Below are 26,549 nucleotides of genomic sequence, written 5' to 3'. Positions count from 1 at the left end.
CTCACTTTCCAGGATAAATGATCTCCCATCTGGAACTAACTCTCGAATAATCTGGCCATCGTCCTCATTTTTGTCAAGCCATCTGGTTAGCAAATAAAAGTTAAGTTATCTGCTATTACCGATCAAACATCAGTAGGCTTATTAAAATCCAGGCAGTGTATACTGAAAGACAAAGCTATATGTTTAGAGACACATTTTATAGGAATCTGAAATAAATAAAAAACAAAACAGATAATAGGACTCCTTGAAAAGATGAAATAACTCCAGGTTGCAAATGTCTATATATCCTCTTCATTCTGTTTCATGGATGATGAATCCTATTGAATAAATAACTCCCAATATTCCCAACTATGAATCCTAGTGGATTGAAGGTTTGTTATTCTTTTAAAGTAAAAATTGGACAGTTATTGATTTGTGGCAAGTTAACTCATAATACTTTAAATTCATTAGCAATTTTTCATACTTTGCCGGCTTAAGTAACTCCATGGTGCACTAAACACATATACCCTTTTTATCCAAACATATATCATTTTGTACTCCATGTAACCTACATTAGTAAAGCTAACTCTTCTTTTGATTGTCAGCCCCCTCTAAAAATGTGATGTTTTCATTAGAAACAGATCAATACAGCCCAATTAAAATGTAGAAGGGGAATGACATGCTGCACGTTCAAGGCATTAAAGAGTCCAAATGATCACAATGGAGTAGAAAATTTCATTTAACAGCACAATAGATGTTTATGTTAGTGTAACAGTGAAGAGAAGATGGGTCTTGTATAGAGCTTGGGAAGGTTATTTTATTGGATTACAACTCCCAGAATTTACCAGCGAGCATGGCTATGGACCTTGGGATTCTGGGAATTCTAGACTGAATACTAACTTCCCCAAGCAATGATCTTGTGGCCGAGAAAGAGAAAAGTGAAAACCAATTCTAATTTAGGGGCCAAAGCCAAAAATGCATCATCAAGTTGGAGGGAATCAAAGAGAATCAAAGCAAGAGAGGAATGTGAAAAACACACTCAAAAAAGTTGCAAAGGAGTTTATCACATAAGGCTAGTAAAGCGCAATTACAGTAGGACAGTAGCGTCTTTAGCAGGTAATTAAAATCGTCAGTGAAAAGGTGCTCTCCACCAATGATTGAAATGCAAAGCAGCAATAAGAGAGAGATAAATGTGATAAATGCTTGCCAAAGATGCTATAGTTGGTCCTTGGCATCCACTGGCATTTGGTTCCAGGATACCAAAATCCATGGATGCTCAAACCTCATTATACACAATGATGTAGTGAATTGGTGTCCTTTATATAAAATGGCAAAATTGAGGTTTCTTTTTGGATTTTTTTTTAAACATTTTCAAGCCATGGATGGTGGAATCTGTAGATTCAGAATCTAAAAATCCAGAGGGCCGACTGAATTATCCTACTGTAATTCCAATTTAGCAGCTTTATGTGATAAACTCCAAAGACAACTATATGCCTTTGAAAATGAAGTCTCTGCAGAACTGATTCTCTTATTCCTTACTGCAGTTGGATCCTTACTACCTGTTTGCTGCATCATCCTTGGAGTTATTTCTTGGGACCATGATCCAATGACTAGGGATTAAGTTACTATGGTGGTAAAGACATCTTGATGCTTAGGAGGCACCTTAATGAGGAGGCATCTAAATGAGAAGCTCTCTGAGATATTCCCTTGACCACATTGTCCCTTGACAGGCAATTGGATTCAAACCAACCCTTTCAAGATGTTGCTCATCAATTCAATCCCTCGGTGATTAAATATATATTTTGTTATTTTTGCAGGCAATCTATCCTGCACTAGAGCATATGTTGACATTCCTGCCACTGGCCAATAGTCTGTAACCCCACTTCGATCCACTGGGAGAGGCGGGGAAACACAAATAATAATAATAATAATAATAATTATTATTATTATTATTATTATTATTATTATTTCTTAGTCAACAAGAGTGCCTCAAAATGTTCTTTGCAAGATATTCAATATTTTGTGCATAGAGACAGGCCACCAAATGCTACTGTTCAGTATCACTGCGTGAGAATATCTACTGTGCAAAGATTTACAACTGAACAAATTGTATTTACCTGTCAATGATCTGGGAACCTTTAACAAATCAATTGATCAAGTCTTTTTTTAAAAAACTTGTTAAATGATAAATCCTAGAAGAAGCTTACTGATGGAAACAGATAAAGAGATTATAAATTCAGCAACACACCCACCAACCTTAGATTGAACCATGCTACTTGCAGAAAAAGGAGTTCTTTGCCATTTCCAAGTAACTCTTAATCCAAAAGGAAACCATACCCTGCTTTGGTTCACATGATAACCAAAATCACACCCCACAAGAAGGCTGCTTTCAGCAGTCTCCCTCTGGTGAGTGTATCAGTGGGGTGGGGTTGTGATCAAGTTTTCATCCAAATCTGCTTCCAGAAGAGATGCTTCTCCAAAGCCACAAAGAAATCGGAAACCTCCTTGATCGGCAGGCATGGGATGAATTTCATCACAGCTCTGCAGGTCATGGAGAGATCTGCTTTCCTTCATAATGGAGGATGCAGATGGCGTGCACCTTTGTCTTAAAATTTCAAGAGTCCATGACACAACCATCCAAGAGAAGGCAGCCTTGTTGGCAGAAAACTCAGGCATTGGAAGTGGGATGGTGGCTTCTGCTCAGGGCTCTGTCATGTGACTCTCTATCTGAAAGGAATTGATAATAGAGGTACAAGGACAGCGAGTGATCTTTCCCTCGGATGCAGCTGCCGGGAAGATTTCATTCATTTATTCAATGAGTTTTACAGTACCTTTTGTGCAAAATTTTCCTATTGTACAGGTGAAAGGTAACTGACAATTATCTATGTTTCCTGACCTTTTAAGGATGTGGAAGGGAGAGTTGTTTAAACAACAAAAACAACAATAGTTCATTCTGAGTTTTAATTCTGTTTGTTTCCATACCAAGTTGGCAGAATGCATTCTCACTCATTACTGTATTTATTCAAATGTGATGTTACTTTTTGGGCCTGGTCAGGGGAGAAAAGAACTGTAATAATAGGGTTGGATATATTTAGCCTGAACAAGAGAAGTTTAAGATGTGAGACGATAAAAGGTAAAGGTTTCGTCTTGACATAAATGTCTAGTTGTAACCGACTGTAGGGGGCAGTGCTCATCTCCATTACCAAGGCAAGCCAGCATTGTCCAAAGACGACTCTGGTGGTCATGCAGCTAGAATGACTGCACTGAACGTTGTTACCTTTGCACTGAAGTGGTACCTATTTATCTACTTGCATTTGCATGCTTTTGAACTGCTAAACTGGCAGAAGTTGGAGCTAGTAATGGGAGTTCATTCTATCACACAGAGCTTGGGCCTCGAACTGGCAACCTTCTGACCTTACATAGTAAGGTCATCAGAATTGGTATCTTAACTATTATGTTTAAATATTTGAAGAGATGTCATATTGAGGATGAAGTAAGTTTGTTTTCTGCTGGCCCAGAGATTGGGACATGGAGCAATGGATTCAAACTGCAGGAAAAGAGATTCAACCTTAACATTCGGAAGAACTTCTTGATTATAAGAGTTGTTCAACAGTCGAATGTGCTGCCTTGGAGTTTGGTGGAGTCTCCTCCTTCTGAGGTTTTTAAACAGATGCTGGATAGCCATCTGTCAGGAGTGCCTTGATTGTTTATTCCTGTATACCAGGGGGATGGACTGGATGTCCCTTAATGTCTCTTCCAATTCTGTGATTCTATGATTCTATTAAAATGGTGATGGGTATGGCAGTAAAGTAATTAATATCAAACAGAATCTGTTTTTCAATCCTCTTACACATTATCATAAGGTAAGGACCCAGAATTTATTGATGGTTGTACATTTTTAGAATTAATAAAAATTTGTCTGTGTATTGACTTGTTATTGTTGTACATCTTTAAGTCTTTTCTGACCTATTGTGACCCTAAGGTGAGCCTATTGCAGGGTTTTCTTGGGAAGATTTTTTCAGAGGGGTTTTTTTTGCCTTTGCCTTTCTCTTGAGACTGAGAAAGTGCCCAAGGTCAACCAGTGGGTTTCCCTGGTTGAGTGGGCATTTTAACCCTATCTGCCAGAATTCTAGTTCCACACTGAAACCACTATACTACACTGGCTCTCAATATAAATTGGGCATCCCTTATCCAGAAATTTGAAATGCTCCATAATCCAAAACTTTTCTGCTGGTTCAGTGTAATAATAATAATAATAAATAATAAAATTTTTATTTGTATACCGCCCTTCCATCAGATCAGGGCGGTTCAAAGCAATTAAAAATACAAACAGTAAACATTAAAAACATGCAACAATTACATAAAACGTAAAAATAAAAGGCCCCAGGTTAGCCAATCCCGTTGCCAGTGCAGCGGGGGGGGGGGGGGGGGGGCTATAGGACATTATTCAGGGAATGCGATCCCAAACAGGTAGGTCTTCAAGTCCCGTCTGAATTGGGCCAGGGAGGTAGCTGAGCGGAGCTCTATGGGCAGCGTGTTCCAAAGGGCCGGGGCGGCGATGGAAAATGTCCTCCTGGTAGTGGAGACAAACCTCGCCCCGGGAACCCTAAGTAATTGCTGCCCAGATGTTCTGAGGTCGCGGGGCGGAATGTATGGGGAGAGGCGGTCCTTCAGGTATCCTGGGCCCAAGCCAAACTATGTTTCATTCAAAAAAATTATTTTAAAATATTGTATAAACGTACCTTCAGGCTATGTGTATAAGGTGCATTTGAAACATAAATGAATTTTGTGTTTTGACATGGTTCCCATCTCCCAAGAAATCTTATTATGTATATGCAAATATTCCAAAATCTCAAAAAATCCAAAATCCAAAATATCTCTGGTCCCAAGCATTTCGGATAAGGGAGACTCTACCTGTACATGTTGTGTGCTGACTTACCATTCGAATATTAATTCACTGTGTCTATCTAGTTGGGATTAACCAATAAGAGTCAGTCCCCCAAAATGTCTTAGGCCGGTTACAAACCGGCACTTGGGACGTCCACAGGACGTCCCATTTTAAAAAAGGGGCATCTCTTCTAGACGCTCCTGGGTCTAATACGGACTCTGTCTGTACAATATGGCGCCGGCCGTTCCACACGGCCAGCGCCATCTTTACGTATCGGACGCTGTGCGTCCGAACGTGTCGCGGCGCCTGTGACGTCGCAGAAAGAAGCTCCATTTTGGAGCTTCTTTTTTGCTCCGTAAGGGAGCCGCGCGGTGTGGCTGCGATGGCTCCCTTACGGAGCAAACGGCGGCGGCGGCAGACCGCCTCAAAGTGGCGGTCTATAACCCGCCATACTTTCCAAGTTTGTACTACTTGACCATTCTGTGTTATTTATTTAATTTGTAGCTTTAACTAGCAGAGCAATGGGGTCAGTTAGAAAAGCTAACCACTGCATATTTCCTAGTAACTGCAATTTAAATGGCTTCCACATCCAGAGAAGACTTCTTTTAATAAAGCACTAGCAGCTTTAATGCTGATGCTGCATTTGTGATAAGGCGGTATTACCAAGGCTGTTTTTTTTTAAAAAAAGAAAATAAAATAAAACCTATACCTTCAGGGAGTTTTGAGTAGAAAGAAAAGTATATGAATAATGTATTAGGGGTCTGGGAAATGCTAATCAGAATTAACACTGCTTAGTCATAACAGATCCCAGATCCCATTAAAGGATAACTCAAATCCTGTATTGTAAACAATCATCAATTTATTAATGCAATTTCATAGGTTTACATTAAATGGAGTGTCATTGTCATATGTATTTTATTAGTGTGGTTTTAAAACTATGACTTTAATAAAGCAGAGAAGGAGTAAAGCACAAGGAATGTGCAATCTGACTTCATACAGTATGGTTTATATATTAATCATTCTGCTTTTCAGTGGAATGGCCCAGGAATAAAGGTTCTCAGATAGAAAGTGCAACCCCATGAATACTGTGTGGAAGTTAAGTCCTACAAAATTAAGTGAGACCCACTCCCCTGCAGTGTGTTTGGGTTTATAACCCAAATCATTACAGAAATATCAGCTCTGTCCTTCAGTTTTAGGAAGAAAGGCAGAGAAAGGTAACTTAATAGAAAAAAATAACAGTTAGTTTACTGTTAATGAGGTTTTACTGAGACAGAAAAATGAGTTTATTTACAGTTCATGAAACTCAATCTCATTTTCCAAACTCTAAAGGGAATGAGATGTTTATGTAATATATAAGTCCTACACTCTGGCTCCTCCCCCTCTCAGCCTTTCAAAATTCTCAATCTTCTGAAAATTAATTTAATGGGTGAGTGTGTGTGAGAGAGAGAGGGGGGGGCTTATGATACTTTTAAGACTACCAAATTTGTTTTAGAGTGAGATTTTGTGGATTACAGCCCATTTTCTGAGAATGCATCTACATTGAGACAGATGCGGTGTGACAACACTCTAACTGCCATGGCTCCATCCTGCGGCATCCTGGGATTTAGGGTTTTGTGAGGCACCAGCACTAATTGGCAGAGAAAGTGAAAGACCTTGTAAAACTACAAATCCCAGGATTCCTTAGGCTGGGGCTATACCATTTAAAGTGGTCTCAAACTGCATTATTTCTACAGTGTAGATGCACCCTCAGGTGCAGTGATAGATATCAATTGCCAATTGATTTAGTGTGTCTACTTTAGTTGTGACCAGCCACTGAATTTAGGCTCTCAGAAGATACCTTTTCAAGCTCCTACTAACCATACTTACTCAGAAGTCACATGCATTTCACCAGAATTTACGTAGATTTTGGATTTCAGCTTGGCACACTTGATCTTATATCTTATTCATTCAGAAACAAACACTACTGTTACTTTCTCCCAAGCCATTGTGTATAAGATGATATCCTGACAAGTTGATTCCACACTTACTCAGAAGCACATTTACTTCTGAGTAAAGCAAGTGTGTGTGGAGCCTGGAGCCTCATGCTACAATCCTATGTACAGGAATAAACCCTGCTGAAATCAATGGGACTTCCTTTTCCATCAACATGTATGTGATTTGTGATTGATTATTTTTCATTCCACAGAAAAATATATCTGTTGAACTCCCATGTTATGTGGCATTGTCAAACTGATGGGGATTTTATAAGGGAAGTAGATGACCAGGAGACTACACTCCAGTTGATTGTTACTCTCAGATATTTCCTATCATATCTATATAGATTCCTAATTCCAACACAATATTTTCCATGCACATTTTCCCCAGAACTTTTAAAAGTTATTATGATTATTTGGACAACTGCCCAGATCCCGCAGCCATTGTGGCCACTCTCTAGGCGAATTGTTGGAGCTGGTCTAAACCCATAACTGTGTTTCGGTGTGTGTTTAAAAGTGTGTTTTAACTGATGTGATTTTAATTGATGTTGCATGTTGTACATTAATCTGTTGTTGTTCTACACCTTGATCCTTGGTGAGAGGCAGGAAAGAATTACTATTATTATTATTATTATTATTTTCCCAGTTCTACACAGAGTTTTGTGCTCTCCTCCAATCCATGCTGAATGTTATTCCCCAGACATTCACAACATGGCCTCCAGCTTCCAAGTGATAATAATAATAATGATATTTATTTACTTATACACCACGCTTCAGCCAAAAGGCTATCAGAGCAGCTTTCACTTCATCTTCTTAAAACTAATTTTTATGTGTTTGTCTACACCTCAGATAGCTTTAGTGGGTCTCATCCTACAGGGCAATAATTGTGAGGTATTACAGTTGATGTGTTCCCTCTGAGTTTCATTTTTTGTTGTTTTGTGAATGCCCTCTCTTGGAGGAAAAGTCCAAGAAAGAGAGCAGGATTCAGATTTTTAGCACAAAGGGCTATAACAAATGGTATGGGGCCTGAGGTCTTGAATGCTCAGACAACTGACAGAGTACCTCATCGTTTCTAGTACCTGTTGCAGGGGAATTCTTGTGCCTCACTCTCTGGCTGTCCATCTTCCCTCACTATCACTTTGCCAAGGTGCCAGCCACTACTTCCTCCTTTGCCGTCATGCCCTATCCTCACCCTCCTCACCTGCTTCAGATTGACCGATTCAATGATGAACTCATCAACCTTCAGTGGGAAGAAAAAAAGGAGAAAAAGTGTTAATGTAGGACAGTCTAGAAACAAAGACTTTATTTTAAATATACAGTTGCCACTTCACATTTGCTCGGGTTTTAGAGGTGAAGGATGCCCGTGAATGTGGGAAAACTACAAATAAAAAACCACTATTCTTTTTACCTGCGAGAAGACCTTTTTTAGGAATCTCCAGGTCCTACAGTGCAATTCTAGGGTTAACATCTCCCAGAAGTTGATCATAGAATCATGCTGGAGGACCTACACGTGCCTAGAGAAGTGTTTTCTCTAGAGATTCCTAGAGTTAATTAAAGTTAATTAAAATTGCAAATAATCAAATCCGCAAAAGTAAAAGCCACAATTATGGAGGTCAGTTGTATAGCTGGAGAAGTTTTCTATAATCTGGGAGAAATAAGATCAGGTCTCTCTCTGCCCTAATTGCCTTGTGTTCCCTTAAACCAGCAAGGGGCAAAACATTCTTGTTGTTGTTGCTGCTGCTGTGTGCCTGCACATTGCTTCCAATTTATAGAGAATCTACCATGGGGTTTTCTTGGCAAGATTTGTTTAGAAGGAGGTTTGCCTTCCCCTGAGAGCATGTGACTTGTCCAAAGTCACCCAGAAAATCAATTGTCATTCCCACATGTCATGATTTTTGACTGCCCTTTATTGGTACAGGTTGAGTCTCCTTTATGCAGAATTCCTAAATCCAAAATACTCCAAAATCCAAAACTGTTCACATGGGTCATTTCAATAGCGACACTTTTGCTTTCTGATGGTTCAGTGTACACAAACATAGTTTCATGCACAAAATTATTTTAAAATGTTATGTATAAAATTTCCTTTGGGCTATGTGTATAAGGTACACACAAACCATAAATGAATTTCATGTTTAGACTTGGATCCTATGTCCAAGATATTTCATAATGTGCTGTTTATACTCGACTATAAGTCAACCACATGTGCAAGTTGAGGGCAAGTTTTGGGGCCAAAATTATGGATTTTGATATGACCCATGGATAAATTAAGGATAAAATTTAAGGGAATATAACAAAGGATCTCAAGGATGATGCAAAGGAAAATAATGTCAAAGAAATTTCGGCAGGCATAACTGTTTGTCCTCATCCTAAAGGCTAGGTGGATGAGAGAGAAGAGGGGATCCATGTTTCTTTTTGGTGCTACCAGAATGGACTAAGCTCTTGCCTTTTAGCATTCTATTCAGAGAAAGGGGATCGCTCCGTTTTATATATAAAACGGAGCGATCCCCTTTAATTAACTCTAGGAACCATATTATGATACCATAAGAGTTAAAGTACATTGCTTACATTGACCCATGGATAAGTCGACCCAGGTTTTTTGGGCCATTTTTGACTAAAAATTCTAGACTTATATATGAGGATATACAGTATATGCAAATATTCAAAAATCTCAAATAATCAAAAATCAAAAGTACTTCTGAAATGCTTCTGAGCATTTCAGGTAAGGGAGCCTCGACCTGTATTTTGGGAGCCTAGCAACCCTACCTTCCAGATGTTCTCAGCCATTCTTCCAACAACAGAAGAATGTTTTGTCATTCAATGATATATCAGTTTGACAAAATGTTCCTCAAAGTTGCTTACCCCAACCATTCCTATTTAATTTTTTGTAAGAAAGATTATTCTCCCCCCCCCCCTCACTCAATGCTCACAATGCTCAGGGTGATATAAAGCAATGAAACAAGTACAGAACAATAAAACACAAGTGGGGGGGAACCAACAACATTAATAATAAAGTAGAGAAAACAACCATCTAGATGAGGCATGGACAACTCTTGTTCTGCAGATCTTTTTGGACTACAACTCCTAGGAGCCCTAAGCAGCATAGCTCATAGTGAGGGATTATGGAAACTGCAGTCCAAAAATGGGAGCCAGAATAATGTGGTGGAATTCTGGAGACCAGAATTCGAATCCCTGATCGACTATGGAAACCTATTCAGTGATCTTGGGCAAGTCAGTCTCTCAGCCTCAGAGGGAAGCAAAGGCAAAGACTCTCTGAACAAATTTTGTCAAGAAAACCCTGTGATGGGTTCATTTTAGGGGTGCCATAAGTCAGAAACAACTTGAAAGCACACGCCAAAAAGTCTGAAAACATAGGGAAAGTCAGAGTTTTTCTCAATGAAGGCAATACATTAAATTGCAACCCAATTACAACATGTTTAGCTGTTGGGTTCCTTGAAATGGCATTCCACATACACATGTTTAATAAATGAACTGTCATTTCAAAGTCTGTTTCATTTTCAGAGTTAGCTTTGACACTATTCATCACCCCTGGATATATTGATGACTGGGATGCCTGTCCTTCATGTCCATAGCTGGGTTACAGTTCTAGCCTTACCATCGGGCAGCAAATCTGGGGTTCCACAACAACAAAAAAAGGAAATGAGTAGCAATTTTAGGCTAAATCTGATTGTTAGTCTCAGTTGGAATAGAACTACTGAATCAATGGAATTTGCATAAGTATGGACGTGGGTTGCCAGGTAAAATAAAGGAGGGCTCCTATACTTTTAATAGTTGCATAGAAATTTCAACAGGTGTTGCCTGTGATGCAAGCAATAAATTCTCTCTGAAATTCTCTCTTTTACACAATCATTAAAGGCATATGAGCTCTTCCCCTTATTTCACCAGCCACCCCTAGCATTGATTTACGAAGTTCTCATTTATACAACATGTCTACTCATGTTGGGAGTTATAATAGCATTTTTATTTTTAGATGTGGTTTTTTTTTGTTTCTTTCTTTTTTGCTCAGATGTGAAAATAACTTTAAGATATCCTGGCATTATGCATTTCAGCCTGCATAGATTAGGCGTGGAGGTTGTCATTTACTGCTCCAAGCAAAAAGCTTTGGGCTTTTTGATCCCTACTGATCTCTGCTGGATCAGCCCGGTCTTGGTCTCTTTCTCCTTTTCTCCAGCAAGCCTATTACTCTGTACTTGGAAACAGCCGTACACAGACATGATGACTTACACTGCCCTTCTCAAATTTATTGACTGAGTTCACGCTGTTCTGCAGGAAGCGATCCCCGGTGTCTCCCTGTTCCCCGATGAGACAAGCAAAGACTCTGGCATCTGTCCCACTTCCACTCACTGTCCCTGTGTACACAGTTACCCGGTACTTTATCACTGCAAAGGCATAGTGAATAAAACAAAAATTTTTTTTAAAAAAGTCCAGCAATAATAATAATAATAATAATAATAATAATAATAATAATTTTTATTTTTATCCCGCCTTTCCATAAAAATGATCAAGGCGGCTTACAAAAGTTAAAAACATTACAATGCAAGATAAAACAGTACGATATAAGGTTAAAAACATTGCTATAAGAAATGGGAACAGGAATCAATAAAATACACATGTCAAGGGCAAGAAAAGGGAAAAATCAATTTACAATGGTCCGGGGTCAAAAGGAAAAGGACAAGGGGCAGAGAAAGAACAATTAACTAAGGTGGGAAGGCCAACCGAAATAAATGCGTTTTTAAATTTTTCTTAAAAGAAGCCAATGAAGCGGCGGAGCGGAGCTCTACAATCATTCCAGAGTATTCTACTTTGCAACTCATGGCTCCCATAGGTATTTCTAGTGATCTATGATTAACTTTTATACATCTAGCACATCAGGGCTGGTTATCCCCCCTAAGAAGGATAAAACCAACCCAAGGTTCTCAACAACTTGAGCACAGTGCATACCTCACAAAAGCATGATGTGCTTAATGTACAGACATATTGGCTTATGTACAGACATATTGGCTTGTATGTTAGGTAGGTGATATATCACCTAACTAACATACAAGTTAGTTGTATATCACCTAACTAACATACAAGTTAGTTGTATATCACCTAACTAACATACAAGTTTTTTTTCTGGTGGTTCCCTTCCAAGCATCTGCAGGACTTACCATTACTCTGTGACAGCCCCCTTCCATAGCTATTCACTGGCTGGTGGAGAGTGGTAGGGACAGAACTGAAGAAACATCTGCCTGTGCCCCCACAGCCAGATGTAGACTGATGGCATCATCCACAGAGATCCACCCAGGTCTCCTAGAGGTCTTGCTCTGCATCAGGCCATGTGGACATAGCCAGATATTTCTCAAACTTCCTTCCACCCTACACCAGACACTGAATGGCTGTGAAGAGGGCACCACAGAAGTGAAACAATATGTCCTGGGTTAGGGCTTTTGTTGCTGTAGAACAGTGGTTCCTAAACTTTGGTCCTCCATTTGTTTTGGACTTCTGCTCCCAGAACCCCAGCCTCCTTGGCCAACAGTCAAGAATTCTGGTAGCTGAAGTCCAAAATATCTGGAGGGCCAAAATTTGGGAACGACTGTAGGAGAAAGAGAAAGAGAATACCAACTTCTGTGATGACCAGATAAAGACATATATAGGCATATGTTGTACCATTATCGCCCAGTTTAACAAGATATTACTGGATGGATGGGGAACCTCTTTCAGACCTCTGGTTGAACTCGGTTTCAAAAATGTTCTTGAAGGCTGCTTTCCAAAAATAGCCACTCATTTTATCTTACAGCCATTACTAAGCCATGAGAAAGAAGGAAAACACATACTTGGAATTCCAAAATAATTGTCATATGGAAAGGCATGTGGACATCTGGAGAACTTCAGGGGGACAGACTGGGACCCACAAGAGCTGGACTGGCCCCATGGCCTGAGGCTCCATATGTTGTGTTACTGGGCAGCTGAGGAATTCAATGGAAGACCTTCTCAAGACTGCTAAAAGAATAGGGGTAAATTCACTTGTCAGTGGACAGTCTTAACACCTGGATTGGGCCCAGGTAGCTGCATTCCTATATGTATAAACAAGAGAAGCAGCATCCAGTTTGTTCTTGACGGCCTAGGTCTCATGCTGTTGGCAAATAGCACCCAACCAGGGAACATGCACAGTTCCTCATAGCCAACCACTTCACACAGTGGATTAAAAATAAACTTCATCAAAGGTTTGTTGACATTTTAATCATTGCATTTGCAATTATAATCATCCCTGCAACATCTCAGGAACAGCTCTCCTCTGCATACTGATCAATGAGAGCAGGTTGGTGCTGCTGGAGTAGGTTTGGATACATCTCAGCCAAACCTTTGTTTTCATCTGCAGAGCAGTGCTACAGCTATAATACCCATCACTGGTGTGGTGACACCACTTTTAACCAGGCTAGCAGTATCTATTTTAAAAGATTTGTCCAAAAAGAACATATTTTTGCGCAGGAAGTAGGTGCATTTGTGTAAGATACACTGTTTTCTGTGCAAAAATGTGGCTCTTTTATGCAGAAATCGAGGATGTTTATACAAAAAATGTTTTTGTAAAAAAAATCCTGGTATGTGGGGGGAAATTAAAAATGCACAAAAACTCTCACTATCTCTCCAGCTGCAGAGCAATTGTATTGGAATTAGGTGTACTTAGAAATACACAGAGGTGCATTCATCTGGTTAATTACCACATTTTTACAGTGCTTTGGGTTATTTGTTAAAACTTTCAGCCAGGGAACTTTCTCTTCAGCATCCCCTAAACTGCAGAATGACCTGCCAGAAGAGATTCAACAGCTGAATACGTTGTCTGGATTTAAAACATCACAGAGGTCCAATCTCTTCCAGCAGGCTTCTCTATATTATTTTAAAATTGTGAACGTTAAATTATGGGTTTTAAATTAGGATTGTTTTAATATGTGTATATCTTATTTGTCTTTTTAAATTGTGTGTTTTAACTGATGTGTTTTTAACTGATATCAATTGTTCCCTGCCTCAATGTATGGGGAGAGGTGGGTAAGAAATACTTGTTCCTGCTGTTGTTATTACTGCTACTGCTGCTGTTACTACTACTTTATTTTGTAAACAACAACCTTATTGGCCATTTTGGCTCTGAGAAATGGGAGATGTCTTTCTAAAAAAAGGTCTTTTTTCATCTCCTGGAGCTGTCATGCCAATGGGAATTTCTTTAGGGCATGTGGACAAAGTGTGACCAGCTGCCTGTCATGGCCAGCCAAGATGAGCTCTCGGAGGATGAGGAGGAGGATGAGCCTCCTCCAGAGCAAGGGCTGATGGAGGCTACGCCAGGTGTTAGTTCTGCTCTGCCAGGTCCCAGCTGTGTTTCCCCAGCCCCAGAGCAGGAGGTCCAACCAGGTCCTAGTGCTGAGGAAAGGCCTTCTATGGTGCCACAGCCTAGTGGTGATTCAGGAGACGAGGCGTGCCTGCAAGTGCCTTCTTATCAAGAGAGAAGGGCCGAGAGTGCTTGCAGGCGCAGATCCAGGAGGATTGCAGAAAGACAATTAGCAAACCAGCCTCAGGTGGCTCGAGGGAGAGCTTCCCTGATTTAAGTGGGAGAGAGGCTTGAGTTTGTTGCTAGAGTTTATTATGTCCGGGATTGCTGCCAGCAATCTCTGACTTATGCTGATAACCAAGCCTGCAACCAACACGTGTAGGCAAAACAAACCTTGTGGAGAAGCAGTCAAGGAGCAAGCCGAGAAAACAAGCCGGTGTCGGGGTTGCAGAAAGTCAAGCGTGCCGAAAGACGAGCCGAAGTCAGGAAGCCAGAAAGCAGCGTGGTCAAAACAGTCCGAGGTCACAATAGCCAAGAGATAACAAAGGTCCGGTCCGAGGTCAAGGTAGCAAGATAACAAGATGTCAGGAGCTAGAGCGACAGCAATCACACCAAGGGCTCATGCAATAAACTCTAGCAACAAACTCAAGCCTCTCTCCCACTTAAATCAGGGAAGCTCTCCCTCGTGCCACCTGAGGCTGGTTTGCCGATTGTCTTTCTGCAATCCTCCTGGATCTGCGCCTGCAAGCACTCTCGGCCCTTCTCTCTTGATAAGAAGGCACTTGCAGGCACGCCTCGTCTCCTGAATCACCACTAGGCTGTGGCACCATAGAAGGCCTTTCCTCAGCACTAGGACCTGGTTGGACCTCCTGCTCTGGGGCTGGGGAAACACAGCTGGGACCTGGCAGAGCAGAACTAACACCTGGCGTAGCCTCAATCAGCCCTTGCTCTGGAGGAGGCTCATCCTCCTCCTCATCCTCCGAGAGCTCATCTTGGCTGGCCATGACACTGCCAGAACCCCCAGGAGTTAACAAAAATTGCAAAAAAAAAAATTTTTTTTTAAATAAAACTTTTTTTTTAAATCTCCCAAATTCTCTCACGTTCTCTCTGGGAGACATGGACGACATTTTCATCAAAATTATGGGGGATCCTGAGGCATTTAGGAGAATATTTTTTCCAAACCAGAGGTGACCAGAAAGTGCCTTCCGCTCTTTGGCCCAATGCATACTGGGGCTTTGTGCTGGCCTGGGGCCAAAACTAGGGCTCGGTAGTGCACACCAACCGCACACTGCCAAGCCCTAGTACGTGTGGGGGCCACCATAACTGCGCATCCCCACCTACATGTTGCATGCGTTGGTGATGTCACAGCTCCGCCTCGTCCACAAACACACAACTGCAGCTGCGACAACACCGCGCCACCCTACGGTGCTTTGTTGCGTCGCAGCTGCGCAGCAAACAGGAGCTGCAGTTTGGTTGCTGCAGTAATGCTATGCAGCAAAGAGAGGCGGCTCCAGCCCGCCTTTTGCAGACAGTGTGTACCGCACCTTGGTTGTTAAAAAAAAGTCAAAACATTTTCCAGGGCATAAAATGGCTCAAGGGTCTAAAACCATTGTGAAAATACTCAATGTCCCCCCAAGAGGGAATTTGGGTCCATTTGCAGGCAAAAAAGTCCCAGTCCTGGGAAAAGAGCAGTATACAAATAAATATAATAAATAAATGAATAAAAAGGCGAAAGATTTATACGATCTGAAGAGAAACCAGAGTGGCCTTTTTGCACGGGGGTATGATGAGGGTACAGCCATCCTGGGGCTCCTTAGCCTTTTACAGTTGCCCCTCTCTGATTTAAAAATGGGTTCACGGAGACACATTTTTCTTCTCACCTGGCATTACTTCAGTCACTAGTGGCCCTTCAGCCGTGAGTTCCCGCACAATCTCGTGGTCATCTTCATTGACATCCAGCCAGCGGTCACACCTGAATGTGTATTTCTCCTTTGTTAGAGTTTTCAGAAGAGTTACCTTTCATGAAACCAAAAATGGCACAAGAGTAAGATAAGCTTATATATGGCAGTACTGAGGATGAGACAGGGAGCACTGGAATGAGGCAGTATCCCTATAAATATTGCTAGAAATCAAGAGGGGGGGAAGCATGATAAAAACATACTCTACTTTTGAAATGAGATTCGCCGCTTTGGCTTACTGCTTCAGACTAACAGTGCATCTACACTGTAGAAATAATGCAGTTTGACAATACCATTAACTGTCATGGCTCCATCCAACATGATCCTGGAATTTGGAGTTTAGTGAGGCTCCATCACTCTTTAGCAGAGAAAGCTAAAGACCTTGCAAAACTACAAATCCCAGGATTCCATAGGATGGAGCTACCACACTTATTGTGGTGTCAAACTGCATTCTTTCTACAGCGTAGATGTACCCTAAATCTCAATGTAGATTCACTGCCTCACTGGCATGGAAGCTGCCACTGTTTTAGAATATTTCTGGATTACCCCTCTGATCAACAAATGCTTGAGGTGATATAAGAATTACAGTCAGCCCTCTGTATCCACAGATTCCTTATCCATGGATTCAAGCATCCATAACTTGGCAATATTTTTAAAAATATATAAATTCCAAAAATCAAACCTTGATTTTGCCATTTTATATAAGGGACAGCATTTTACTATGCCATCATATTTAGTGGGACTTGAGCATCCACAGATTTTGGTATCCACAGGGGGTCCAGTAACCAAACCCCAGCAGATACCAAGGGTCCACTGTACATATCCTCCAACATTTAACAGATAGAACCTGGGACATGTGTGGCCAAGCAACATCAAACCTTGGGCAAGATGGCAAATGTTATTAATGAGAAAGACCTCATAGGCTAGGAGAGGCTGCAGCACTTTGCTTTTGCCTGAGCCTACTGGGAAATGCAAGATTCTGCCCCTCACCTTTCCCCTGCTGAATCAATTGAGTGCACATTAATTTTGCACTGTACACTGTGATCTCTGCAGCAATTGAAGCAAGCTGAGGAGAAAGAGGGAACTTGGGAGGAAGAGAGGGAAACTGGGAGATTTTAAAAGTAACTGTGAAACTGGGATGAGAGAGGATTAATTAGGGGGAAAACATGCTAAATAAGCACAGGTGGAGAGTCTGAAATGAAAATTAAAAAGTATTAAAAGCTAACTCATGTTTGGAACAGTAAAATGAGAGAATGAGAAAGAATAGGGCAGCATTAAATATTAAACCTATCCCATCTGAGTAGACACAAAGGATTGTACTACTGGCCTCCAGTTTTAAAACAGACTTTCTAGAAAGCAAGTCCCATGGCATTTGAAGGGGCTTGTTTCAGAATAAACCAGCTTAGGCGGACCATGATGCAAAAGCTTTATAACTCATTAATGAGTAGCATCCTACAGTCCTTTGAGAGATCCCCTGACAAGAAAAGGAACAGGAACCCTTTCGCAAGTAGATGTCATCATTTTTATCCTGGAGGGGAATTGACAGCAAACCAAGACTAATGAGGGAAGACTGACTGCATGGATGAATTTTTGGAAACAGCATATATCTCTGCGATGCTTCATGGTTTACTAACCTTCAGCTAGTTCCTCTAAACATCCGTGTGGCACAGAAGAGGGCAGAAACCTATCAAATTGCATTAGTGGCCCAAAAGCCAGGGCCTGTGAGCAAAGTGACCTTATTTTGAAAAGACAAATTATGATTTTTCATCACTGTACATTGTTGTGTGACCAACAAACAATGGCTGGGATCCTACATCACAGTCTATATTTAGTAACTTTATGAATCTGTAGTGACATTGCAGAAACGCAGGAAACCCTGTTAATAAATAGTGCATCTGGCCACTGGCAAGAGTGCTCTGCTGTACCTTGGTCTCTTCTGATGTGCATTGGCACTTATGGTGTGAAAGGATGCACATTAGGTGCTCCTGTTGTGCACAATTTTTGATGCACATTGGGTGCTCCTATTGTGCTCTAGCCAGCAGCCGGCTGTACATTGAAGAGTGGTCTAAAGTTAATCAGTGCCCATTGGACATCAGTGCCCATTGCCACAGTTCATCAGTCATTCTGCCATTGTGCAACAGATGCCCATATGTTGTAACATCACGGCAGCCCCTAAATGAATGTGGACATTGCCAAACTATTCATTTCAATTTTGTGCACAAACAAGGTCATCTGCAGAGCTGTACATCCCAAGCAGAATGCCAAACTATATTTATATTGTTCATTCTATGACTATGTGGAGCAGTTTTTATATGGTGTCTGCTATTCCACCTACTCCAACAATTTTTCATAAGGAGAGTACAATCACTCTGAGTATCAACTTTCTCTCAAAGAAATGCAAGTTTCTAGTCCTAATACTTGTGAAGTTAGGCCTGAGGTGACTAGGCAATGCTCACTGATATCAGGAAATGACATATTTGTCTAAATATCTTGCCAGTCATGTACCCCAGAGAAATCAGGAGCAAAATATAATATGTACAATATGGAAATATATTTATTTTCTGTTTAATTTGAATAATTTATTGCATTATTTCTTGGCACAAAATTCTGATGCTGAAAAATCAGTGGTTTTCACGCAAAGAAATCCAAGGATTTCTGGAAAATGTATTAGACGGTCCTCATGCTTTCCTTCTGCCTCCAAGGGAATATTAGATTATCTATTTATTAATCTATTCATCAATCAATTGATTGATCTAATCATAAACATATTTATACCCTACCCTTCATCCCAGGATCTCAGGGCAACATAACATAAAATCAGTAGAAATAATTAAAAACCATTAAAAATGTAACAGATTAAAAATAATATCCAGTCTAAAGGATATTAATTTAACAAATTAAAACTGTTAAAACTGTGTACAAATACAAACTGAATCAAAATATTAGCCCTGAAAGACATGTTTTAACCTTTTGCATGAACTCTCATGGTGGTGAAGCTCAGTGACTTGTGTGTATCCGAGAATATGTCCAAGGCTGCAGCTACACTGCAGAAATAATGCAGTTTGACACCATGACTCAGTGCTATGGACTTCTGGAGTTTGTAGTTTTGTGAGATATTTAGCCTTCCCTGTCAGAGAGCTCTGATAGCACAACAAACTACAAATCCCAGACATCCATAGCATAGAGCCATGGCAGGTAAAGAGTATCAAACTGCATTATTTCTGATGTGCAGAGGCAACCAAAGAAGGAAGTTGCTGCTTCATCGACAGATGAGGAGCACCTCCCAAAAATTTTATTGATTGATTTGAATTGATATGATTTGATTTATATTCTCCTTTTCTGCCAGTATGAGACTCAAAAAGGCTCCAAAAATGTATAAAGTAGGAATAGGGACAGGCCCATCGCTAGGCCTTTAGAGGCCCTGGGGCAGAAAGTACATTCGGGGGCCCTATAATTTTCTTGGATTCTATTTGGGGGGCCCTTTGGTTGGGGGCCCTGGGGCAGTGTCCCGGTTACCCCAGCCTAGCTACAGGCCTCAATAGTTAACTGCAAACGTGCATGACAGATGCAACCATCCACAGGCCTTTCCTATTATTATTTCCTAAGATTTACAGGGAGAGTGTTCAACGCCATTTAAAACATTAAATATCCCCCTCTTAAAATCCTGCACAGAAATGGAGCTGTGCTTTTTGCATGTACTAAGGCTCGCTTCTGAGAAGACATCATGCTGGTTCACAGGAAAAATGTCCAAAATGGAAAGAATAACAAATCTGGCTCTGCCAATTTTGCTTTGGCCCTATCTACTCTGTCCTTGGATCCCACTCTATCACCAACAGCCTACTGCTCAAATGTGGCCTGAAAGATGCTCTCCAAATTGGACTTCAGGAAGGAAACAAAAACATCAGACAGCAATGTAAACTTGTATCAATATTAGATATGAACATGAACTCTTCAAAATATAGTGATGCCTCTGTGCAGCTCATAAGCTTACTTATTACGTGGATTTTGTGGCTGCTTTGTGCTATCAAGTTGTTTCCAACTTATGGCCATCCTAAGGTGATTAGGGGTCTTCTTGTCAAAATTTGTCTTCCTCTGAGGCTGTGAAGGTATGACTTGTCCAAGGTCACCCAGTGGATTTCTATAGACAAGTGAGGATTCGAACATTGGTCCTGACAAAAGAATCTTCTTAGATGGACCTTTCCCTAACCTTTCAATAAAAGCTTTCTGCTGACCCTCAGAAGAATTTATTGAGTATGGAGAGGGCTGCCACTAGTTCTTCACACCCCGTCTTAGTCCAGCACTAAAACTACAACACCCACTCTGGCCCCTATGATGATGATGATGATGATGATGAAACTCTCTTTTCAATTGGCTACTTACCTTGTGCAGATGCCATCCAGCAAATGGGCTCCGCTTCTCATGCCATATCCGGATCTTGTACAAAATACCCAGATCAGGGAGCTCAATCTGCATGCATAACGAAATGTGTCAAAATGAACTCATCCAAGGTAGCATCTTCCTACAGACATAAGCTGCTGGGCTATTCTTCTGCAAAAGCCTCAAAGAAATTAACTGGAACTGCACAAGATAGAGATGAGAATCCTGGACATTTGCATTTTCACACGAATGAACAAATAACTGCTAAAGATTACTCCTCACTGCGGGAGAAAATAATAATTTCTCTGCAGTATTCTCCTTGTATTCTAATGTCTCAAAGTGTTACAGAAAAAATATTATGTGGAAACTGGGGGTTTTCCATCTTTGAAAAGCAGCCTCCGAAGCGTGCCTGGGACCCAGGATGCAGCTGAGTTGCACTTGCCCAGCGGAATCAGCAGCAAATTACAATCAATAATACCCACCTGCATCCTGCAACCCAGCTGCATCCCATTAGGCAGCAGTCAGGTTATTTGTCCACACAATACCCTCCATAGACAGAAAATCTCTCTTTTTGACATGCATTACTCTTTGACCTGCTTCTCTCTTTCTGACCTTCCCCCTCTCTCTGAGGCCGGCTTCTTTGCTCCAGTTTGTGGTCATCTTCTTCACATCAGAGGGTGAAAAAAATCCATGTGTGTCTTTTTGCCTGTAATACCTTAAACTTAGCTCTAGCCCTCATTTGAACCTCGGAACGTTTAAAAAGCTGTGTGCGATAAAGTCCTTAGATTGGTTACAAGTGTTTTTAGCTTCCATGCTGTCTTCCCCTGCCCCCCCCTTTTTTTTTTTACTTCGAGAAATAACTTACATTGAGCATAGACTGTTATGTTGGCTTCTGCTGCTATCTCTCTTTTTTTAAAAAAAAATACAGAAATAATTGTTCTTGCGGCAAATTCAGCTTGTCCTTCTACCTCATTTTTATTTGCAGTCACTTTGGCTAATAATTTGTTTTCAAAAACATTTTTAGAATCATAGAATTTTAGAGTGGAAGAGACCACAAGGGCCATCCAGTCCAGCACCCTGCCATGCAGGAATACAGATGTTCCCTTCATTAATTCTCTCACAGAACCATCCCTGCAGTTGGGATGGTGAACACGAAGAGTAGCATCAAATACATTTAGTTTCAGCAGTCCTGCAAAGGAACTGCACAGTCTTTTCCTCTTAGCAGGCTAATGACAAATGCCGTTCCTCTCATTGGAAAGTGACAGAAGGTTGGGTAGTTAGAAAGAAGATGGAGAATGTGGGGAAATGAAGTGAAAGAAAATTAAGAGGGTGAGGTGGATCAAAAATAAAAGAGTCTGAGATGGAGTTTTATGAGAATAGTAGGGAGCAAAGACAGGAGAAAAAGCAGGGAGGTTAAGAAATGATACAAAAGGGGAAGTCAGAAGTGTCCTGTCCTCAGTTGTTTTTGTGGGTTTTTCATGCTATGTCACCATGTTCTATAAGAGTTTATTCCTGACATTTCACCAGCATCTGTGGCTGGCATCTTCAGAGAATGCTAACCTGGAAGAGAGTGGGTATATATATACTGTGTGACCCTGGGTGAGGAGGAGTGATTCCATGTTAATCTGTGTAACTTCAACAGGAAAGAAGAAAGCCTCAAAGTAAATAAAACTGGCTACCAGTCCTGATGGACACCAACACCAGGACTCAGCAAATGCAAATGAGAAACCACTCAGAGTCAGAGGCTTTCCCAGCAGATAATGATCACCAATTAGCAGACACTAATCCTCTTTTGCATATCCTCTTACCCTGAGGAGATCATCAACAACAGAACAATACACAGATTAACATGGGACTCACTCCTCCTCACCCAGGGTCACACAGTGTGTGTGTGTGTGTGTGTGTGTGTGTGTGTGTGTGTGCATACCCATTCTCTTCTAGGTTAGCATTCTCTGAAGATGCCAGCCACAGATGCTGGAAAAACATCAGGAATAAACGCTTATAGAACATGGTCACATAGCCCAAAAAACCCACAAAAAAACTATGGATGCCGGCCATTGTCTTGTCCTTGTTGTGACTAATAGGCCATGCCAAGACACAGGACCCTATCATGTGTGGTTAAAACCCCAACTTACCTTTCAGTGCTAAGTCGGGAGGCAGCCAAGTCCTATCACATGGAAATTGCAGCTGAATTGCTGCCTGGGTCCATCTTGGATGCCACCCAAGTTCATCCCAAATGCAGCTTGGATCCTGTAAGCCACTTGGTGGCCCCTTCTTGAAAATGGATGCTTCCAACATCTAAAAATGGCCACCAAAGTGGCTTACAGGACCCTGGCAGCATCCGGGATGGACTTGGACAGCAATTTGGCTGCGATTTCTGGGTGATAGGATGTGGCTGCCTCTCGAATTAGCACTGAATTTGGGAAAGGTAAATTGGGGTTTTAACTCCATCCAATAGAGTCCACAGACAACTCCTGCCCCAAACTGCCTCACATGCAGAGGTTTGTCTGCACTGCACAGTTATATCAGTTTCATGCCACTTAAATTCTCATTGCAAAGGGACTGTAGTGTGAGGAAGTCTCCAGGGGTGCTAATTCACCTATTAAATAGCTTGGAGAATCCACCTGGACTTTTTAAAATTAAAAAGTGACCTGTTTTCCAAAACAAAACATAACACAGAAGCAGACTTCTGGCTACTTTCAATTTTGATAGTGCATCTCCATTTTTGTTTTGTGAGACGAAAACGCCAAAACACAATGCAGAAATAATTCATTGTGGCACTGCTTTAACTGCCTTGTCTCAGTGCTATGAAATCCTAGGAGTTGTAGTTTGTGGTGGCACCAGAGCTCTCTGACAGAAAATGCTAAATGTCTCTCAAAACTACAGTTTTCAAAATGCCCTAGCATTGATCCAGGACAGTTAAAGTGGTGTCAGACTGGATTATTTCTACAGTGTGTTTTGGCCCAGAGACAGAATCTGTCCAGAGGGTCCCAGGGGCAGAATATTGGCTTCTGAACCTTCTGCATTTGCCCATCTCTGTGGCTGAAAAGCTATCTTGATGTGTTTGGGCCACTTTCTGCTGAGGACCTTCAGAAACCAAAGTTGCCACTAGACAAGAGAGAAGATGTTGGGAAGAGAGATTCTTTAGTGTTCTTCCTTAGTGCCATAATAGTTGTTGTTATTATTATTATTATTATTATTATTATTTGTATTTTCCCACCTCTCCCAGGTGGACTGAGGTGGGATTACAAGTAGCTCAAGCCACTAATGCACCTCCTGTGTAACATTTTAGTGGTTCTAATAAAGCAATTGCCCAACTTTGATTTGTGTACATAGACAAAATGAGAAGCCATACCATAAATTTGTCAGTTTGTCCAGCTTCAAAGTTATCAGATTTGTTGTCTAGTTTCATTTCATCAGACTTCCCTTTCATGCCATAAATCTGGAGGAAGATGGGGGCATCTGTCCCGGCACCTTTCATGTCACTTGTCCATATCCACAGTGACCAAGGATGTTCTTCCCAAAAGAGACAGAAAGAGAGAAAATAATAACTGAGTAAGAAGAACCAACATTGCTGATAGAGCAACACCAAAGAAAATGAACAAATAAACCATATTTTAATAGACTGGCTATCTATCCCTCTGCCCCTTCCAAAAGAGCTGAGCTTTTAAATAGCCATGAATTCTTTAGGCTTTTGACAGGTGAATCTCTTCATGGCTTGGAAATGCAAAAAACATGTATTCTTTTTCAAAACATTAATAAAATCACATCTCATCTTAAAACCATATTCATCATAGAATTGATCCAATGCCAGTATCTGGCTAACTCCACCAACAGTGAGAATATGCAGTTCCTTTGATAAAGCATATCTCTCGGTCATACTAAATGCTACATTTTGCATGTTTTTAGAAGAGGTGCTTCCTGAAAATATGAAAGAAATTTGTTTGTCCTAGTGCATGATTTTCCCCATTTACATATCTTGCTTTTTATGTGCTTTATGTTGTGGTTGATCTTTGGGAAATAACCACAAATAGAATTTGCAAGTGTAATGGCTGAGTACACATCACTGAGAAAATACCATCATGGGAAGGAAAGTTGATTAATCATGGTGAACACTCATTCCCCTTAACATCTAGCTTGAACCTGAGGCAAACACTTGATCATTCATAATAAAACAGTTTGGTGAAATGGATAGCATGTTGGGAGTCTGGACCTAAAAGAGCTAAGCTCAGACTTTTGCTTAACCATGAAAATCTCACAAGAACGATCTTCACTGAGGTCTAATCTGCACTGTAAAATTTATTCAGTTTGATACTGCTTTAACTGCCATGGCTCAATGCTATGGAATTCTGGTACTTGTAGCTTGTTGTGACACCAGTGTTCTGAAAGGGAAGGCTAAATATCTCCCAAAACAAATCCCAGAATTCTATAGCACTGAACCAAAGCAAAGTCAAACTGAATTATTTCTGCAGCACACATTACACCTGATCTTCCAATTCTGTCTGTCTGGCCTTTACCAATTCAGAATGCAGGCAAGGATCTCACAAATAGGAATGTTCCTTTGTATGTATGTATGTATGTATGTATGTATTTTATTCTTTTAAAAAGGATCTTGCACACAGAATGGTAGCATATCAATTCCAAATACAGTTCTTTAAAACACATCAGACAGAACTAGAGCACAATTGAACAGTCAAAAGGTTGCTGTGGATAGAAAATTATTTAAAGATGGCTTATAGATGGTACCTGACTCCTTCAAAATTAGCAAAGATTCACAAAAATAATTACAATAAATGCTGGAAATGTTGTAAAGCAGTTGGCAATTGGTATCACATGTGGTGGACTTGCGCCAAGATTAAAAAATTCTGGGAAATAATCCACGTGAAGATTAAGTAAATTAAGAAAATTCTAGACATAAGATTTGAAAAGCTACAAAAAATCTACCTGTTAAACATGACTAATAAAATTACAGATCAAGAAGCTAAAAAACACTGAAAATCATACTTTATATGATCACTACAGCTAAAATTCTCTTAGCACAAAACTGGAAATCAAAAGACCTACCCACTATAGATGACTTAGATTAAAAGTCCTAGACAATATAGAAATGGACAGACTCACAGACCTGATAGAAGGGAAATTATCCAACACAGACTGGGAAAAGATAGTAAAATTCTGCAAAAACGGTGGACATAGAACACCACAAAGGGTACATCAAAGCCTTGAAACAGTTCCAAGCTTTATGTTAGGCTATACATCACGAAACAAAGTACAATAACAGGGAAGTGTTGTTATTTTTGTTCTTTTCTGTTTTTTACTTTAAAAACGAAGTAGACAAAAGGAGGTCAGAATAAATAAGCTCTTTTAAACAAATGATACAATATTTTTTTTAAATGTTACAAATTGGGGGGAAATACAGTAAAAAAAAAAGATTGCTGTGGAGAGAAAATGAGACTACCAAATACATCTTCATCCTGAGGGCATTAAACAAAAAGTGGAAATGCATACAGCTGTGATAATTTATCATGGAACATCATTTATTTATTTATTTATTTATTTATTTATTTATTTATTTATTTCATGGCTACATCTTTCCATCCCTATCCCTCCAAAGCATCCTCACAGGGGCAAACCTTAGCTGTGCCAATCACTGTGCAAACACAACCACCACAACAACCCCGGGTTTAGAGCTTTGGAAAGTTACACTTGCTAGAATCCTCTGGGGTGGAAGCTGTAGTTTAAAAGAAAAATAGTATCTTTCAGAGGCTCTGAGCTTCTACAGAAAGCCTCCTTACCATGCATATCAGAAAATTAATTCAGACAGAGGTCTTCCAAGAGGACGGTTCAGGAATGCCCTTTCCTGGGCGGGCAGGAGGGTGAGATGGCAATACAAGTTATCGCCACACATGGCCATTAAAGGTCACCAATTACTCAAGGCCACTGCTTCTTGCCCATTTAATATCCAACCACCACAAAGGAATTACACTGTCAATAGCAATCAGGGTTGATAATATGGCAGTTTAAAGGTCATAAATGCTTTGGCTGAATGGACTGCA

General features: G+C 40.5%; 1 protein-coding gene across 1 annotated transcript in view; it reads right to left on the bottom strand.

Annotated features, from left to right (window-relative positions):
- The window catches only part of LOC149324215 (lipoxygenase homology domain-containing protein 1-like), a 237,886-nt gene that overhangs the window by 149,464 nt on the left and 61,873 nt on the right, over nt 1–26,549 (bottom strand). Inside the window, exons 10-15 of the mRNA XM_089487726.1 lie at nt 23,849–24,009; nt 20,497–20,583; nt 16,039–16,174; nt 11,083–11,237; nt 7,920–8,080; nt 6–82 (exon numbers count right to left, since the gene is read on the bottom strand). Of these exons, the coding sequence (XP_089343852.1) occupies nt 6–82; nt 7,920–8,080; nt 11,083–11,237; nt 16,039–16,174; nt 20,497–20,583; nt 23,849–24,009 (777 nt within the window). The remainder of the gene's footprint in view (nt 1–5; nt 83–7,919; nt 8,081–11,082; nt 11,238–16,038; nt 16,175–20,496; nt 20,584–23,848; nt 24,010–26,549) is intronic.

The sequence above is a fragment of the Sceloporus occidentalis genome, unplaced genomic scaffold (genome assembly GCF_023333645.1).
Source record: "Sceloporus occidentalis isolate IW3139 unplaced genomic scaffold, rSceOcc1.0.p SCAF_1, whole genome shotgun sequence".
NCBI lineage: Eukaryota > Metazoa > Chordata > Lepidosauria > Squamata > Phrynosomatidae > Sceloporus > Sceloporus occidentalis.
This window is presented reverse-complemented; position numbering and strand designations above follow the sequence as displayed.